The following is a 19,985-nucleotide window of genomic DNA, read 5'->3' on the forward strand; positions in this document are numbered from 1 at the left end:
AGTGGTTTGGGGGGGACAGATTGTGGGTACAGAGTCACTTTAATGGCAGCTATTGTCCCAGAACTAGAACTTCTGCATTTGTAGCTTCTATTGATCCTAGTATCACCATAACATTACAACATAGATTGTGTTATTCTTAATGATACAAAATGATGCAATTCATTTTCCCAAATGTAATTAATGACATTCCGTATCTTGAGTAACTCTTCCCTAATCTGTATAGCGGCCTGCTTAGTGTTAACATGACCCTGGATAGTAATTAAAGATAATTGCAATTAACGTTAATGTCATTTGTTAATTATCAGAGGAGATATAAATTTCAGAGCTTTAAATATGACAGTAAGCACTAATAGTTAACCAATTGCGGACCACCCATAGACTTTATATGTCCTGGCGGTCCACAAGGATGTCTCTGAACATTAGGTGCTTTTTACACCGCTTCTACTTCCAGCCTGATAGTCATGTGATCAACACCTTAGGCTATATTCACACATCCGTTGTTCTGTCCGCAATTGCGGACAGAACATTGGACCAATGCTATTCAATGGCCCTGTTCACATATCTGTACGTGTGTATGGGGCCGCGATCCATGCCGCAAAAGAAAAGGACATGTTGTTATGCGGACCGCACTTTTGCGGCTCGGATCGCTATGATAATGAAGTTGGAATGTAGTGCTCCGTGAAGCACATTCGCAGTGCGGGCCACGGTCGCAGGCTACACTATGGGTGTGTGAATATAGCCTCACTGCAGGAACTGCTAGGTCTCAGCAGACGCAGATAAGCCCCATATAGAGTATCAGGTCATAAAGGGGGAAAACTGATCCAATCTATTAGTTTGTAAAGTGATGCTCGCCATCAAATGCATATGATTGTGCCAGAGTTATTATAGTTATTTAGGCTGCGTTCACACTACGTATATTTCAGTCAGTATATGTATATTTCAGTCAGTATATTTCAGTCAGTATTGCAACCAAAACCAGGAGTGGATTAAAAACACAGAAAGGATCTGTTCACACAATGATGAAATTGAGTGGATGGCCGCCATTTAATGGCAAATATTTGCTGTTATTTTAAAACAATGGCTGTTGTATTGAAATAATGTCAGTTATCTACTGTTATATGGCGGCCATCCACTCAATTTCAACATTGTGTGAACAGATCCTTTCTGTGTTTTTAATCCACTCCTGGTTTTGGTTGCAATACTGACTGAAATATACTGACTGAAATATACATATACTGACTGAAATATACGTAGTGTGAACGCAGCCTTAAAGGGAATCTTTCAGCACCTATTCTTGGTCTGAGGTGCTAACAGTGTGATGAAGGTGTGTGTGTTTTCTAGTGCGGTGTCATACCTCTATTTTTCTGGTCGGTGCTGTACTTTCTGTAATTTTTCTTCATAACTGTCAAAGAGGGGGAGTGGTGATGGCTTTGTGCCGCACTTTGGCCCGCCTCACCGCTACCTCCTCCCAGCTTGTATTGAATATTCATGGCGCCGATCCCCCGGCCTCCTGGTGACGTCATTTGTAGCTTCCTGGTTCAGTGTAGTGCGCACGCTCCCGCGGCGTGATTTACGCATGCCCTCAATGGCTTCGCTCCATGCGCAAGCACAAATCACACCACGGGAGCGTGCGCGCACTACACAGAACCAGGAAGCTACAGATGACGTCACCAGGAGGCCGGGGGACGGGCGCCATGAATATTCAATACAAGCTGGGAGGAGGTAGCGGTGAGGCGGGCCAAAGTGCGGCACAAAGCCATCACCACTCCCCCTCTTTGACAGTTATGAAGAAAAATTACAGAAAGTACAGCACCAACCAGAAAAATAGAGGTATGACACCACACTAGAACACACAGACCTTCATCACACTGTTAGCACCTCAGACCAAGAATAGGTGCTGAGAGATTCCCTTTAAGGGGTCATCTATGATTTAAAACAAATCTGTTTTTTTCCAGAAAAATCTCCATTTCCATGGGTCATGTCGGGTACTGCAGCTTAAAACCATTCCTGCAGCTTAGGCTAAACTGCAATAGAGCTGTGCTATCAGATTACTATTTTTCACATTTTTCTAAGCATAAAATAAAAAAAAATAATAATAGTAATAATAATAATCAATCCATCACAAAAAGATAACATTAAAGGACAAGTGCCATGAAAAACTTTTTCCCAGTAATTGAAGCACATTACAAAGTTATATAACTCTGTAATATGCTTCAATCACCTATCTGCCTCCCTTCCCTGTCTTTTCCCCCCTCCACCCCCCACCAGGAAGTGTCCTGACTCACACAGACCTAATTACTGTCCTCACCTCACCAGGCAGCTCCTTCTTGTGAGGATGAGTCATCAGCAGGAGGGCTGGGATAGCTCCTGGTACACCAGCCTCCCCCTCCCCCTCTTGTCAGGTGACTCAGCTTATCTTCTCTAGTGACATGACTCCTTCACTGAGTCCAGGACAGCAGGAGAGAGGGTATGAAGGGAGGGGGGAGCTGCCTATGTGCCGGAGTCAGTCAGAGGGAAGATAAGCAAGTGAGATGTGACAAGTGATGGCTTGCAGTTGTTCAGCCGATGGGAGCTGAGCAAGCCTGTCACCTGACAATGCAGGGGAGGGGGAGGCTAGTGTAACAGGAGAAGGAGCTGAGAGAAGAGCTTGGTGACGACAGTAATAAGGTCTGTGTGAGTCAGGACACTTCCTGGTGGGGGTGGAGGGGGGAAAAGACAGGGAAGGGAGGCAGATAGGTGATTGAAGCATATTACACAGTTATATAACTTTGTAATGTGCTTCAATTACTGGGAAAAAGTTTTTCATGGCACTTGTCCTTTAACCTTAATATTCCTTACCTTTAAATTTTCCGGTGGCTGATCTTGTTTCACCTAGAAGAATTAATTCCTATTAATAACTATAAATATAGTTACATCATAATAGAACATAATCATTTTGGAGGGATTATCAATACTGACACAATGATAAACATAACTAAACAAAAAAAAAAAAGTCACCTGACATTTACTATGATGACTATTTTGTGTATTGTAATCTCAAATATCCAAGGTTTCTACTAAGTTTATCTTGTAAATAATTAGTTCCCTAGCCTGTACCCCAATAATGTTTATATGTGTTAACCCAATATTGTTCTATGGATAGTACAGTGAAATTTCATATTAAAGGACAACTCCGACACTGACAAAAACAAAAAAAATGAACTGAAGCTCCAGTAGGTGTCTTCATTTTTTCTTTGCTTCCTGGTTTGGGGTTTCCCATGATGCACTTTGTCTCCTGTGATGTCTAACTGACTCTGTACAACTGTTAGATGGCTTACATCTTGCTCAGCCAATCAGAGCTGAGCAACCTGAGTGATCTGACAAAGGGAGGCTGGCCTAACAGGGCTTAGACCCGCCTTCCTCTTGATGATGTCATTGTCACAAAATGGCTGCCACAGAGCAGCCTGGGGTCAACAGTCATTAGGTAAGAATGGGTTTACTTCACTTCCTGGTGGGGGATTGAGGGGGGGAAAGATAGGGAAGGGGGGCAGATAGGTGATTGAAGCATATTACAGAGTTATATAACTTTGTAATGTGTTTCAATTACTGTGAAAAAGATTTTCACCGGAGTTGTCCTTTAAGGGTGCGCTCACACGTACAGGATCTGCATTAGATTTGATGGCACAGATTTGAAGTCACAGATTCAAAGCAAATCAAATCTGCGCCATCAAATCTGCTGCAGATTCTGTACATGTAAATGCACCCTAAATGAATAAGGCTAGTAGAGCATGCTGCAGAAATGTATGCAGTGGTAAATGTGCCAAAGCCAGGAGTAGATGCAGCATGAAGTAAAAATATAAGTCCTTCCTTTATATTTTCCACTACTTTGAAATCCACTTCTGGCTTTGGCTGAATTGTATTTCTGCAACATGTTTTCCTAGGCTAAATATTTAATATCGTAAAGGGTTACTATATAAATATATAAGGGTTACTATAGAAATATATTTAATATCTTAAAGGGGTACTATAAAAATATACTTTTTAAATAAACTGATGCCAGAATGTTATACAGATTTGTAAATTGTTTCTATTTAAAAATCTCAAGTCTTCCAGTACTTACCATCTGCTGTATGCCCTAGAGGAAGTTTTATTTTCTTTCCAGTCTGACACAGTGCTCTCTGATGCCACCTCTGTCCACAAAAGAAATTGTCCAGAGCAGGAGAGGTTTTCTATGGGGATTTGCTACTACTGCTCTGGAGAGTTCCCGACATGGACAGAGGTGGCAGCAGAGAGCACTGTGTCAGACTGAAAAAAAAAAACACTTCCTGCAGGGCATACACAAACTTATAAGTATTTGAAGACTTGACATTTTTTAATAGAAATAATTTACAAATCTGTATAATTTTTTGACACCAGTTGATTTTTTTCTCCACAGTACCCCTTCAAGTACAAGTATGCAAATCGCTGCAGTAATTTGATGATGATGAATATTCTTCATTCTATTTATTCTCATTACATGTGTCAGGGATGTATATATTATGTGCTTCCCATCTCTTGTCATCTGATCATCTTCATCAGGTTGGTATACACCATGGGAAAGATTTATCAAACATGGTGTAAAGTGAAACAGGCTCAGTTGCCCCTAGCAACCAATCAGATTCCACCTTTCATTCCTCACAGATTCTTTGGAAAATGAAAGGTGGAATCTGATTGGTTGCTAGGGGCAACTGAGCCAGCTCTACTTTACACCATATTTTTTGTACTCACTGGTTTCTCCTTCAGCTCTTTTCCTTTTTGCTTTGCTTCTTTTTCAGTTTCCCGAACTAGCTGTTTGATGAACCCACCAGGAATGACTGAAAATAAAGGTGGAGGAGATGTGGGTTGTGGCCCCTTGTCTTCCTCCTTGATCTATATGGGTTGAAAAGAAGTCTAAATACTTTGCATGAAGTATTATAAAATGTCTGATGGCTGACACGTATATCCATATAGCATGCAATGAGCAGTGATTTACTGTACGTAAGTATTTAACTCTGCAAAATCATTATATAAATGAAGGGTGTTAAGCTGGCCATATACATTAAAGTCATCAGAGACAACCAATTTTGTTGATCTGCTGACATTCTAATATGTATAAGATTGGAGTGACAGTCTGCCAATGACCGAGGTCAGCAGAAAGAAGGATCAAGCATGTTTAAAGAGACCCATTACAAGGCTCAAACAATGGTGTGACCAGGCACCAATAGCCTGACTGCTGGATCATTCCTGCCACCCTTATCTTAACCATTGTCAGCCACACATCACATGTTTACAGAGGGTGATATGTGGACGATAACAATAATTTTATTATAAGATTATTATACTTACCTGTCCGCGCTGCCCAGTGTCTTCTGCCTCACCGCAGCCGCCACTGGCACATCTGAAGCCATCTCTGAAGTGACAGGTCAGTTCAGATGTGCCAGTGGTGGTTAGGGTGATCTGTGAAAAGGCAGGAGGACACCGGGGAGTGTGGACAGGTAAGTATAACTTTTCTATACACTTTCATCGGCCGTCATCCGCACACTTCCTATCACTTGAAGAGATGCGTGGTTGACAGACAATCATTTTTAAACTTGCTGAAAGACAACAATCAGCCAGTGATCAACTCTTTGGCTGATCATTGTCTTTATTACACAGGCGATATCTGCCCGATTCTGCAGGAGTGTAAGGATACATAGCTATCGGTTGAACAAGCCAACAGGTATGCTGTGTATATATATATATATATATATATATATATATATATATATATATACACAGGCATGCTGTGTTGGATAGTCAATTGTAATAACATTGAGGTCCTATTATTGTGAAGGCTATTTAGCCACTTTTATAATGTGTGCCATTAATATAGCAATCTAGCAAGAAAGCTAAATGGATAATTCTGGATAATCGTTCCACTGTAATGCCATTTGAAGACTGTCATCCAATATGAAGAATTTCAGGCAATTACGTGTATTGATCACTGGCACATTAGAGCTCGGAGAACATTTTATTGTATATGGCCAAAGATTAAAGCTTATACAAGTTACTAAAGTTACCTTAGTTAAAGTGGTTATTAAAGGGGTTTTCCAATTGGCACTTACTTATTCCCTATTCACAGGATGAGGGACAAGTATGAGAATGTAGGGGTCCGACCTCTGTTCCACCAGGGATTTCAAAGCGGCCCCCCTGCTCCTTTGATATAAATGGAGCTGCAGGCAGCAACATGACCCGCAGCTCCATTCATTCTCTATGGAGCCGCCGGAGAAAGAGGAGTACAGCACTCAACTCTATCTGGCGGCTCCATAGAAAATGAATGGAACTGTGGGTCAAGTGCCAACCTGCAGCTTCATTTAAAACAAAGGAGCTGGGACACTAATCTAGAGATCCACGGAGACTCTTCACTGGACAGTGGAAAAGTAAGTTTAAATCAGAAAACCCTTTAATAACTATTTTTATTATATCAAAATTAGTTTCAAGTAAATATTTCTTCATTCTGGCAGGTCATAGAAAGGAACAGATTGTGTTACACTATTTTACAGGGTTAAATGGTGATGTAAGTTGGTGCTCATATAACAAATTGTATGACCATCTAATCATACACACATGCAGGTTAAGGGCAATGGTTATTGTGCTAGAGAACTGAGACTTTCCTTTTGTTCCCACAGAGCAAGGCGTGAGGAGATAGCCATGCTGTTACAGTGTCTGGAGGTGGCTTGTTGCTTCAGGAGTGAGGAGTCAGGGCAAGTGAAACATTAGGCCTCAATCAACACTGGACATACAGGATGGGGTGATATGGAGGGAATGAAGAGAAGAGAAAGGGTTAATTAGCAAACGTGAATAATGGTAACTCATCATTATATGACTACTTAGAGAGGAAAATCATTTATTTCCCAGCTGAGAACAAATGTATAAAAAACAGACAATTTACCTATTTTCGAGTAAAAGCTATCAAAAATATAACTGGATTCCAAAAATTCTCTATCGCTATGTAAAGCCAAGTTGCTTAAAACGCATGCAAGTCTTCACCTGAATTTTTATATCCTGGATATCTTTCTAAAGTAATTAGGAATCCTGCACCACCACAAACAATATATGGGATTCAAAAGTTTAGTTTTGGCCCCACAGCTGTACCCATTAGCTTATCACTGATAGTTGTAGTCCTGCCAATTAACTATTGAAGATCAACCAGTCAATAGTTTTTGCCAAGAGTAGCCCTTCAATGCCATGATCAGGCCCAATGGTCACATCCATGACCTGGAAAACAGGAATACAACCTAGGCCCAGTTATTCCATGGAACGAGAAGAGTGCGGAAGTCAAATACCGATGTTTCGAATTCGTACGAACCTAAACATCGGCGCTGTTCAATCATCATTACTGTTTTTCTGGTCAGGAAATACTGATGAGAATATACGTTCTTCACATCATTAGATATCTTTTCTTGAAGCATTGCTGTTATTTGTACTAACTTTTGACATCAGACATGTCAAAAGATACTGATTGCAGGAGGTCTCCCTCCTGAGACCCGCTGAGATCCCGATACACATGCATGTCTCCCCGGCTGTCAATAAAATCTGACTCCCTAGCTTCATTACTGTTTACCTGGGGAGTAGAGCGCATTGCCACACACTCCCCCTGAGGGTGCGTTCACACTATGCAATCTGGGCGGATAACCCCTCGCGGATTTCCCCGCTCACGCCAATGCCATAGACTCGATTCTATGGTCAGGCGGATTCTGCTGTCCACCCACAGAAGGAACCTGCTGATCTGCCTGTACATAGAATGGAGTCTATGGCACGGGCATAGATGCGCACGGGCGAACGGCGGAATCCGTGGCGGGTTATTCGTAAGGAAATGTGTCATCAGAAAATTACTTATTGCTTAAATAGTGTTTTTGTAAAAAAATATATATATAGATTTTTTTTTTTAAAGAATTTTTGGGTGATATTTTTTTCTAATTTTCTATTTTCTATCTATATTCTATAATAATCCTGAAATCTTGCATCATTTTTGGTAATTATTAAAATGTTTTCTATATTCTTCTTTCTGTGCATGGAATATAGTCACTATGTGGTGGAAGTCACCCAACATGATTACTCTGGAGCAATCGGCCAAGCTTGTTAGCTCACATGTTCTATTTTAATAGCAGCATATCACATTTTATGTTCACTTAACATAGCTGACTGAAATACAGCTAGATCACCACCATATCATAAAGATACAGGCAAGAACTTCCCTTCACAACCTTTTTTGTATGGTATGGCTGGTTTCTTTTCTCATTGACAAAACAGACATTTTAATATTGTTATATGTAATAGCATTGTCCTAGCAATTAAGGAAATGTTCGGCGGGGGGGGTAAATTGAAAAGGGCAATATGCTTACTGATCCCTGAGCCCACGATGTGCCGTTTCACGGAGCTCTCGGACTCCATCAGCTGTCATTTTGTCCCTGATCTCACGTCAAAGACTGGTAGGATTTAGCTGCTCAGTGTGTCCCACCCCAGTCACTGACTGGCTGACCGGGGCATCGGTCAGCCTGGTCGTGAAGTAGCCGACGGGGAGCTCAGAAGACAGCTGGCTGGCGTCCAGAAGAAGGCCATGGCGTTGTGCGGGCTCGGGGATCGGTAGGCATATTGCCTTTTTCAATTTTCCCCCACCTCCTGCCCGTAGTGGTTTTTAATTCTCAGCTGGATTTTTCCTTTAAAGGAGAAGTCAGGAGAAAATTTTTATTAAAGCTTTTTTCCCTGCACTTACTACTGCATCAAGGCTTCACTTCCTGGATAACATGCTGATGTCACTTCCTGTATAACATGGTGATGTCACTTCCTGGATAACATGGTGATGTCACAAGGCGACTCCCAGAGCTGTGCGGGCCGTGGCTGCTGGAGAGGATGATGTCAGGAGGACACTGTGGGACACAGGGCACTGGAGGACACTGAGCATCCCTCTGCCATCATCCTCTCCAGCAGCCACAGCCCCCACAGCTCTGGGAGTCGGGTCGTGACATCACCATGTTATCCAGGAAGTGACATCACCATGTTATCCAGGAAGTGAAGCCTTGATGCAGTAGTAAGTGCAGGGAAAAAGCACTTCATAAGCATTTCCCATAATAAGTGTAGATTGGTAATTTGTATATGTTTTGGGGGGCAGTAAAATACTTTAATAAACATTTTCGCCAGACTTCTCCTTTAAGTTTTAATAGAAGTGTACAATGTAGAACTGAAAAAACACTGTACAGTTAGTTTATCAAGCATCTTTGAAACATTGAAACGAGTCCTCTCCCTTATGACATCTGAAATGCCTTTTATCCTGTCCAACAGGGGTCTCTTACCATAACAATACAATATTAATAAACAAAATTGGATCATCTTTATTCTATGACACTGCGTAGTGTTTGTTTTTTTCTCTGCGTAAGTTCACTCCCTTCTCCATCTTTTCGACATTGGAGCTTGGCAAATGTGTGACTAAGTGTTAAAAAAGTGTATAAGTGCACTGACATTGATAATGCATGGAGATGCAGAGAGGCAGTGAAACTGGAGCAGATGTCAGAAAACAGCGTAAGTGTGAGATGTCGAGCAGGGCTCGGAGACTTTTTGAAGTGAAAAGCCAATAAAGACAAGAAGTATACTAAAGGGGTACTCCACTTTTTTGCTGGGACCCAGCCGCTTGCTGGTGTCTGACGCAGGCCCGAGACGTGACGTCTCAGGTCCGCTCAGCCAGTCAGTGAAGGAGGCGGGATCCGTTTCAAGTCCACTCAGATCCCGCCTCCATCACTGACTGGCTGAGCAGACCTGAGACGTATCGTCTCGGGCCCGCGTCAGATACCAGGAAGCGGCCGGGGACCGGAAAGCCGCGATGCGGGACCCGCCGCTGGAACCGGGGAGGTGAGAGGACGTCTTTTCCCTCAGCCACCTCCTCTCCGGTCCCAGCAAAAATAGTGCGCCCCCGCTGGAGTACTCCTTAATGTCTACATAAAAAAAGGCTGAACCATAACTGGCTATATTGGGCTATACTCTCAGGTCAGGCAGTTTATTACATTAGGTCAGTGACATACACAATGGTGGTTCAATGGATTTGCTTTCTCCCTTCCCCGTCATACTCATGGTTTCCAGGACCTACCACCGATGTACTGGGTCCAGGTGGCAAAAGGCACCAGAATGTTATGCAAACAACAGTGTGGAGATCCCAAAGGTGAAAGGAATTGAGATTGGTAAGTAAATTATACCACCACCCCCAGATACCATGCCTCCAAGTAAAATTTCTTGGTTCACCCTGCATAAGGTCATTTTAAACTTTATGCTAATGTAGTATAATAAGACATGTATTGTATTCAGACAGGCAAAGGATCAGGGAAGGTGGCAATCCAAGTCGGCAACAGGAGACGTACATGGTACAGACAGGGGTAAGGCGATAAGCATAATCCGAAGAACAGGCACAGATCAGAATTCACAGAGAGTCAGCAGAATAGCAGAAACACACCACTGCTTGGAATCCAAGAGTACAATAACACTCAGGCAGGGGAGGGGCTGCTGGAGCTCATTTAAATAGGTGCAGGTGGCTTTGGATTGGCAGGTGAAAATTACAGGTTAAGACAAGCTGCCTCTATAAATCCAGGGCAGTTGGCCACCTGTGCACCCTAGTGGCCAGAGGTGTCACTGCAGCAGAAGGTGGAAGAAGATGCCAAAAGACACAAGCAGCCCCAGGACGAGCTTGGAGCACAGCAGAGGAGCAAACAAGACGGCACTAGCGTTACAAAGAAAAACACTGCAAATTTCATTATTCTACAATTCTACCTGTCAAGTCTGACAGACCATCTAATGGAGCCACTGGCAGTAGTATGGAAGCAGACTAACAAATTACAAAATGAACTATACAATTTAAAAAGTCTAAGGATTATAGTCGCACTATATGTGACCCTAATAAAGAACACAGTGGTGAAGCATGGGCTATCTATGAGGACTTGGCATGACCTTCTTTAATCCTGCCTGACACTTTAGTGCAGTCCTTACAATGAACTCTGCCAAATACGTGCCTCGGTTAATCATTAGCTAAAGGCTTCCAGTTTTACTCATAATGTATTCTCTATATTTAGGGATTGAATTCACCTTAGGTATCTCTAGAAGCAGAAGCCAAAGTCCTCAGCCAGCAAGACCTATCCAATGCAAGACACTTCACCCACACTTGTAAGATAAGCTTGTCCTGGAGGTTAATGATACAGGGAACACCTGTTCTATTTTCCATCTCTTTATAATTACACATCGAAAACGCCCGATGGGATCTTACTATATCATTACTTTAATTTCTCATTTGTTTTTCCAGTAATATCCACATATTCTGTTGTTATTTGGCAGTATTAAAGGAGAAGTCCAGCTGTGCGGGCTGTGGCTGCTGGAGAGGATGATGGCGGGGGGACACTGAGGGACACAGGGCACTGGAGGGACACTGAGCACCTCTCCACCATCATCCTCCCCAGCAGCCACAGCCCGCACAGCTCTGGGAGTCGGGTCGTGACATCAACATTTTATCCAGGAAGTGACATCACCATGTTATCCAGGAAGTGAAGCCTTGATGCAGTAGTAAGTGCAGGGAAAAAAGCACTTTATAAGCATTTCCCGTAATAAGTGTATATTGGTGATTTGTATAACTTCTGGGGGGCAATACAATACTTTAATAAAAATTTTCACCGGACTTCTCCTTTAATGATATGGCCTTGTAACCCTTATTCCCTAACTTAACATTGTATAATAATAAAATAAATGGCAGCCATGTTTGTAAGGTATTCTAATAATGCTTGAGCTAGTCCTGGCTAAGTCATCCTCTACTACTGGCAACTTTGTTAATACGTAGTCACACAATAGCCAAGCTCCTCTTTTAGGCTATGTTCCCACAACATCTTTTTTTCACAGCCGTTATTTGGCCTCAAACCTACAAAAAAGACGTGGTAGGAGCATAGTATTATAGTGATTTAGTTAATGACTGGTGTAGTGTTCACCCAAGTAAATATAATCTCTTCTCACATACCCACACATAGATCACAATCTTTATTTTTTCCGTATAATTCGACCCTGAAACAGTATCCATGTCTGGTTCTGCCCTGACACATTCCAATGGGAATCGGTAAGTAATCACATACTGTTGGTACATGCGGACCAGTGCTTCTCATAGGGCCGGATTCACACATATCAGGCGGTACGGCTCCCTCCTTTTACCAGAAACTGTTAACAACTGAAGCCACAACTGGTGGCAAAAATGCATCAGTTGTCATCAGACATCATTTTTTTTTTTCATTACACATCAGGTGTTGGAGACAATGGATGGCGGAATGCTGCAAGATGTTAAAATGGCAGTCGGGCATTACGGTTGCAGTCCGTTTACTCACCGTCATGGCCTAGCCACATGTTGTGGTTCTGCTAAGATCTGTTATTGCTGTTATTGCATGAGACTTCTGCACCCGTTTTACCCAGCTACACTCTTCATGCACTCTCCGTCCTGGTTCCCATGTTCTTGCTGTAGTGTTTCCGTGTCCTGGTGTACCTGCTGTCTGGCCCTGCACTTCTAGTTGGCTCCTACAATTCTATGTGTTCCCGTCCTGAGTGTGAACCTGACCGGACCCGTATTTGTACCAAATACCCATTCCTGCGCCAAGTTACCTGTATTGTGTGTCCCTGCACTGTGTAAACTACACCTGTGTCCTTGTTTCCAGCATCTGTCACCTGCATCTGATGTGTCCTGTGTTTGCCTCTACTGTATGTTTGGCAACTCAGGTGCTTACCACCCTTGCCATCTGTTCTGCCCAGACCAGCTGCCACATGTTCCAGTTGTCTCAAGAAGTAGCAACCTGGCGTGTCCTCCAGGAAAGCTCATCAGGAGTTTCCTGTGAAGAGCGGAGGTTATGCTTAGACAATGCCCTTAGGCATAGACAGTCACCCGGCACAGTTGGCCACGTCCACCTGTGTGTTCTTCTGTCCTAAAATCCAGCATCCAGATTGTTGGACAATTGATATATATATGGAGCAGCCTAATAAGAGATGTCTCCCTGTCTAGATGGCCTAGAAAGCTTACAATGAAGACAAATTGTGATCTCACAAGGGAGACGAATGAGTCAATGCGGCTTGGACTAGAGCAGAGAGGAGTCTTTTTAGGTCCATTGGTATGAGAGACCTTCTTCATTTCAGCTGATTTGTGGTTTATTTGTACATTTTTTGTGGGGGTGAATTTCAGTCTTGCATCTCTGTGGGATATTGCTAGAAATATAGTCAATTCAGTAATACAGTATTAGGTTATACATTAGTCTTTCTTTTTTAACCAAAACCAGGAGTGGGTTGAAAAACAGCTACAGATGTAGCTATAGAGACTATGGCAAAAAAAACAAGGTCAACATTATTTAAGTAGAAACACTATTAAAACCATATGGGATACTGTGTCGCTATTCAATCTCCTGTCCTTGCAAATTTGGCAAAGATAATAATATTTTGTGTATATTAATTCTTCGATATACAAAGGTATTACAAATATACAGTATTCCCTTTTTTCTTTGTTTGTTTTAAACTTGTGTTTCAACTAGATTAAAGTGCAAATCCCCATATCCTATTATAAAGTCTGAACAACTAACTGCAAAGAAAGTTTTGCATCAGTTTTGCAAACACATTGGATAATATTTATCTCCATACAAGCATTCATTATTTGGGCCAACATTGTTAATGTATGACATCATTTTATTTCCAACCAAATAGAGATCATATCCGGAAATACAGTGTGAGCGTTTCATAGTGTCAGTGTCATAAATAATGTGCTTGTAATCAGTCGTCGTTAGAGATGAGCGAACCTGGAGCATGCTCGAGTCGATCCAAACCCGAACTTTCGGCATTTGATTAGCGGTGGCTGCTGAAGTTGGATAAAGCCCTAAGGCTATGTGGAAAACATGGATATAGTCATTGGCTGTATCCATGTTTTCCAGACAATCTTAGAGCTTTATCCAACTTCAGCAGCCCCCGCTAATCAAATACCGAACGTTCGGGTTCAGATCGACTCGAACCCGGTTTGCTCATCTCTAGTCGTCGTTCTTTATAACACAGTCGCAATAAAAAGCTCAAATATGGCGTCCTATGAGTAAAATATGATAAAAGCGCGGCTCTGCTTACAAAGGGCTTACAAGAACCCAATGCATTTCACAGAACACAAAAATTAGCCACAGTGCATTGCAATCTACATTAAAAAGATACCACGACTCAAGTGCTTAGGTAAAGGAGTTGTCCAGACTTAGAAAAACATGGCCATTTATTTTTCCAGAAACAGCACCTCTCCTGTCCTTAGTTTGGGTGTGGGTTTTGCAGCTCAGTTCCATTATCCCCCAGACGACCCAGGGCGCATTGGAAGAAGAAAACTGAGGTTTTTAGGCAGATGAACTCCTCCCACAGACTACAGTGCAGCCTATGGCTCCCAGTTTGGGTAAATCCACATGTACAAATCCAATGTCATATACGTATTCCTTACTGCACTACAACTGCAATACAGCAGGCCTACAACCAAGAATGCTGCATGTCAGCATATCCAGGGGTGGACGCCCATCACTCCTGACCACCATGACAGGGTTCTAGTTGGTACACCACCACTTTGCCCCAGCTACTGTACATAACATCTAGCAATCCCAGGTTACTGCATTATCACCTTCCCAGTCATAGTTGTTACAGGAAAACTTTGTATTACCCATAAGATAACATATCTGCAGTATCTTTACCCACAATGCTGTGTTGTGACGTTCCACTGTTATTTTTCCTGGAAAGGTATAAGGCTTTCCTTACAGGAATACTTCTTGTAACATGAGTAATCTTAGGTATGAAGCCGCAGTACAAAGCAATACATTAAGTCTCCTGTAATATTGTCAACTGCAGCTGTCACCCAACAGTTAAAGTAATAGTAATATAGAAAGTCTTTGTGTAACACTGGACTGACAATATGGTGTTACGATAACCCCCTGGGGGGCCAGAATGTGCTTTGTTGGGGAAGGGGAGAGATATACTTACTGCTACGGTCTTCTAGCTTCTAACTTCACTATCGCTGCTACAGCTGTTGGCTGAGCGGTGGTAGTGAAGAAAAGAGAAGACTGAAGTGGTAAATATAATTTTAACCCTTCCCCCTCCACAGAGCACAATTTGGCCTTCAGGGAGTTAACTTAACCCCCTGGCGACCAGACTGAACAATTTGTCTGCCAGTTGTGTGACCTACTTAAGTGGGGTCACATAGCTGGCACACAAAATGTTCAGTTTGGCTGCCAGGGGATTACGTGGATATGCTATGCGCCCCCAGTTAACCACCTGGAAGGCCAGACTGTGCCCCAACCACTGTGCTGAGCACACTTCCCCTGCCCTAGCAGGAAAGGGGTTAAGCATAGCATATCCACTTAACCCCATGGCAATTAGACTAAACAATTTAGCCGCCAAGGGATTAGATGGACATGCTATAAAACACTATTTAGCCACTTGGTTAAGTCTAGCCCCCAAGGGGGTTAAGCGAGCTGGTGTGCATAGCTGGTGACCAAATTATTCAGTCTGGACACCAGGCGGTTAAGACGGCGCTTTGATGGGGAAGGGGGGGGGGGGGTTTAATATATATTTTTACCATTCCAGTCTCCACTATCACCACTCAGCGGCTGCATACAGCCCTTGCTGCACGATTATCGAGACGTGTAATAGGCTCAGTAAACAAGCACAGATCTAGCAGATCAACACTCATTTTTATTAGTCATTGGGTGTGTAATACGGCTTTTAGGCTTCCCTTATGCTGGAATAACACACAGCAGTTTTTTTGTTGTTTTTTTAAAACTGCCATTGCAGTTCTTGAGCCAAAACCAGCAGTGGGTTCAAAGTAATGGGTCAAATAAAGGAAGCTCTTATATGTCTCCAACCTGCCAGTTCCACTCCTGGCTTCGGCTCAAAAACTGCAGTGGCAGTTTACCAAAAAAACTGCCATGTGTGAAACCAGCATCAGACACAAATTTTGTATTGCATTTTTTGGGCTGGGAAGAAAAATGTTACAAAATATGGCCGAAAACTGCCTGACAGAAGTTTTTCCTGCTTTCAGTTTTGCCAGAAAATAGTATGGGGGAGATTTATCAAACATGGTGTAAAGTGAAACTGGCTCAGTTGCCCCTAGCAACCAATCAGATTCCACCTTTCATTCCTCACAGACTCTTTGGAAAATGAAAGGTGGAATCTGATTGGTTGCTAGGGACTACTGAGCCAGTTTCACTTTACACCATGTTTGATAAATCTCCCCCTTTTCATCTCTGCCATTTTTTCCTCACTCAGTCTTTAAAAAGCTAATTGGGGGAAGGGAGGCTGCAGGCATTCAGAATCCCTAGATGTACTTGATGCCGGACGGGGAAAGAGTCCACTACAGGGCTTTTCCATCTATAGGTTCAGTGGGCACTGAAGCAATTATAGGCCATTATGGACCATAATCGCTTTGTGTAATGGTGCATTTACACAGACAGATTTATGTGACAGATTTTTTAAGCCAAAACCAGGAACAGACTATAAACAGAGAAAAGGCCATAAAGGAAAGACTGAGATTTCTCCTCTTTTCAAATCCATTCCTGGCTTTGGCTTCCAAATTGGGCAGATATATCTCTCTGTGTCTAATCACACCATTAGGGTCCATTTGCACAGAAAGATTATCTGACAGATTATCTGCCAAAGATTTGAAGCCAAAGCCAGGAATGGATTTGAAAAGAGGAGAAATCTCCTTTATGATCTGAACTCTGTTTACAGTCTGTTTCTGGCTTTGGCTTCAAATCTTTGCAGATAATCTGTCAGATAATCATTCTGGTTAAATGGATCCTAATAAAAGGCAACAATCAGCTGATATGCACAATGTCGACTGATCAATGTCTTTCAATGTCTTTTAACATGTTGCTGCTGTGATGATGCTGCTGTTGCGCTGCATAATAGGAGCAGCGTCAGCAGACCGCTGCTATCTCCTATGGCCTCCATAGCAGATTGTCAGGGGAGCCACTCCCGCACCTCCCTGCAACGATCCCACCCCACCCCCTGCTCTTACACGCAACTGACAGGTTGGTGCTCGCTTGCTCCCACCGATCGCCCCGTATATGTTAACATATAGCATTTAATTTGTGTTAACTATGCGTTTTTGCAGCAATTTCGATGTTACTTTACTGCAATTGCACAGTTTGTGTCAAAATAACATCAAATTAATTAACGCTAATTGAACACCTTGTGTGAACATAGCTTTATAAGAGCATATCTGCAATCAGATAATGTCTCCAGCACACATGATGCAGATAATCCATAGCTTCATCAGTTGTAACAGGTGAGATACAACACATCAAATACATAGACTGGTTATGGTTTTGCTGACTGTGGTGTTTGACGAGAATGGTTCAAAAAGTTTCCTTGCACAAACAAGAAAAAGGATACAAAAACATTGCAAAGCCTTTGAATGTTTCTAGAAATAGTTGGAAGTGTGCAAGTTCAAATTTAAAGCAACCCATCCCCCCCAAACCGATTGTACCATTGGATAGCTGCTTTTAATCCAAGATCTGTCCTAGGGTCCGTTCGGCAGGTGATGCAGTTTATTATCCTAAAAAACAACTTTTAAACTTGCCCTGCGTCAAATTGGCGTGACCTAGAGTATTTGTGCCCCAGGCCTACACCTACTCTCCGTCCTTCCTTCTCGCCCTCCTCATCATTAGGAATGCCCCTGGGTAGGATTACTTCTATACATCACTTTTCTGAACACTGCACATGTGGTAGATCGTTAAGGCCCATGTGCCATGTCCAGACAAGTGACGATTAGGAGAAATCCTGCCCAGGGGCATTCCTAATGGTGAGGACGGTGGGGGGATGAAGGGACAGAGAGATGTCACAGGCCTAGGGCACTGCCACACCAATTTGACACATCACTGCAAGTTCAAATGTTGTTTTTTAGGACAATAACTGCATCACCTGCCGAACGGACCCCAGGACAGATATTGGATTAAAAGCAGCTGACGGTACAAGCATACGAGCAGGTGGGGGCAGACTGTGGGTACAGAGTCAGTTTAAAGTGTCACTGTTGTTATAACCTTCAAAGTCTAAACCAACAGTAGATGTGATATAAAGTAAGTTTGCAATTTATATTCATTGTTTATTTTTTAGTTATCATGGAAAACGCAGCACTTCCTGTTTTCTCAAAAAACAGGAAACAGTCAGAAAACAAGAAGTCCCGTGTATCCCAGGCCATCTGAGCGCTCACAGAGAGAAGGCAGTCATGTGATTGGCGGACACTTTGAAATGTGATACTATGTACTGGATGGCATTCCGGTGTTTAGTCTGTTTTTTTCAACCAGCACAAGTCAGAAAATCTGCCTTCAGGAGACTGGACCTGGGTTTCTGGTAAGTTCAGCTTTGTTTTACAGCATGAGAACAACCAAAAAATAATGAATGTAAATTGCAAACTTGCTTTATATCACATATACTGTTGATTTAGTTTTTGAAAGTTATACTAACAGTGATATTTCAAAGTGACTGTACCACCAGGCCCAGGCTGAAGCACTGGAGGCGGGCTGACCCACCCTTAGTGGGAGGAAACCCTAGCCCCTCCATGATAGGGTTCCATTGATTTTAATGGAGTCACGTTATGGAGGGGCTGGGGTTTCTTCCCACTGGGGTTGGGTCGGCCCGCCTCCAGTGCTTCAGCCTGGGCCTGGTGGTACAGTCACTTTAAAGAAGCCAAATCCCTAGAAGAAGAAGCGGCAAGAAGAAAAGAAGTGGCAAGATTTGATGGCAGCAAACACTGTCAGGCCAATGTGGTATATCTGGAGGTGGAAGAAAGCATATATACTATAAGGAACTACAGTCAAGCATGTTGGGGGCACGGTGATGTTCTAGGGCTGTTTTGCTTTCTTTGGCACTGGAAAGCTGAAATTTGTGAAGGGCAAGATGGATTCAATCAAGTATCAGGAAATCCTAGAAGGAAATGTTATGCCTTCTACGAAATCTGAAGCTTGGGTGTCTTTGGACTTTCCAACAGGACAACAATCCTAAGCATGTACCACGTCTACAGCGGGCCATAAAAGCAAACGGGACATATAAAAAAACAATAAAACAGAGGCAAATTATTTACCAAAGTGTTCACGTGTTAAAAATCTTAAGTCCAACAATTCCAACTGAAACCACCATGTATCACACATTGGGTGTAAGTGTCCATATACCAGGATCACTGTATCCCATATCTATACACACTCAAATAACCAAAGCAGACACCAGTTAGCAAATATTTCTGGGAGTGCCCCCCCCTTTGTCAAGCAAAACGTTGCGTGGTATACGCATCACGGCAGCATGAACTCCTGTGATTGTGAGAGGTCTGGCAGACGAGCATTGATCAGCTAGATTGGCGCTCATTTACTGAGCCTAATATATGCTCAATAATCATGCAGCAAAGGCTTTATATATATACATTATTAGCGATGTCTGTGCAGCCCTTGCTTTCAAAATGTAAAATAATAACGTTTATACATCCCTCTCCATGCTTTCTGGTATCTTCCTGACTTCTGCCCGTAGCCACCGGTGAAACTTCAGAGCCAGTCTCTGAAGTGACTGGCCGCTCAGCCAATCACTGGCCATGGTGGTCCTAACTAGGCCAGTGATTGGCTGAGTGGCCTGTCATTTCAGTTACCAGCTCCGAAGTTCTACCGGTGGCTGTGGAAAGAGGGCAGAAGCAGGGAAGATACCGGGAGCAGGGAAAAGCACCGGGTAGCATAAAGAGGAGCGTATATAGTTTATTATTTTCTTTACATATTCACACATCGCCATTACATGTAGAGAGGCGCAGTTGAGAGCCGATGATATTTAGTCAGGACCAAAGGACACAATCAGTCGATGATTGCTGTCATTGGATAATCCTTGTCTTTATTACACAGAGTGTTGTTAACTTGTCCTTTATCCACAGGATAGGGGACAAGTAAGATCACCGGGGGTCCGACCTCCAT

General features: G+C 42.8%; 1 protein-coding gene and 1 long non-coding RNA gene across 2 annotated transcripts in view; one reads left to right on the top strand and one right to left on the bottom strand.

Moving 5' to 3' along the window:
• Positions 1 to 19,985, bottom strand: part of MYO18B (myosin XVIIIB) — a 402,342-nt gene that overhangs the window by 376,335 nt on the left and 6,022 nt on the right. The window contains exons 2-4 of the mRNA XM_069961327.1: positions 6,651 to 6,769; positions 4,747 to 4,887; positions 2,839 to 2,871 (exon numbers count right to left, since the gene is read on the bottom strand). Of these exons, the coding sequence (XP_069817428.1) occupies positions 2,839 to 2,871; positions 4,747 to 4,887; positions 6,651 to 6,689 (213 nt within the window). The 5' untranslated portion in view covers positions 6,690 to 6,769. The remainder of the gene's footprint in view (positions 1 to 2,838; positions 2,872 to 4,746; positions 4,888 to 6,650; positions 6,770 to 19,985) is intronic.
• On the top strand, positions 4,472 to 7,857 carry LOC138785406 (uncharacterized). The gene is made up of 3 exons (XR_011362104.1): positions 4,472 to 4,557; positions 4,794 to 4,995; positions 6,666 to 7,857. It is a non-coding gene; the product is annotated as an uncharacterized lncRNA (long non-coding RNA).

Source organism: Dendropsophus ebraccatus, chromosome 3 (genome assembly GCF_027789765.1).
Source record: "Dendropsophus ebraccatus isolate aDenEbr1 chromosome 3, aDenEbr1.pat, whole genome shotgun sequence".
Taxonomy (NCBI): domain Eukaryota; kingdom Metazoa; phylum Chordata; class Amphibia; order Anura; family Hylidae; genus Dendropsophus; species Dendropsophus ebraccatus.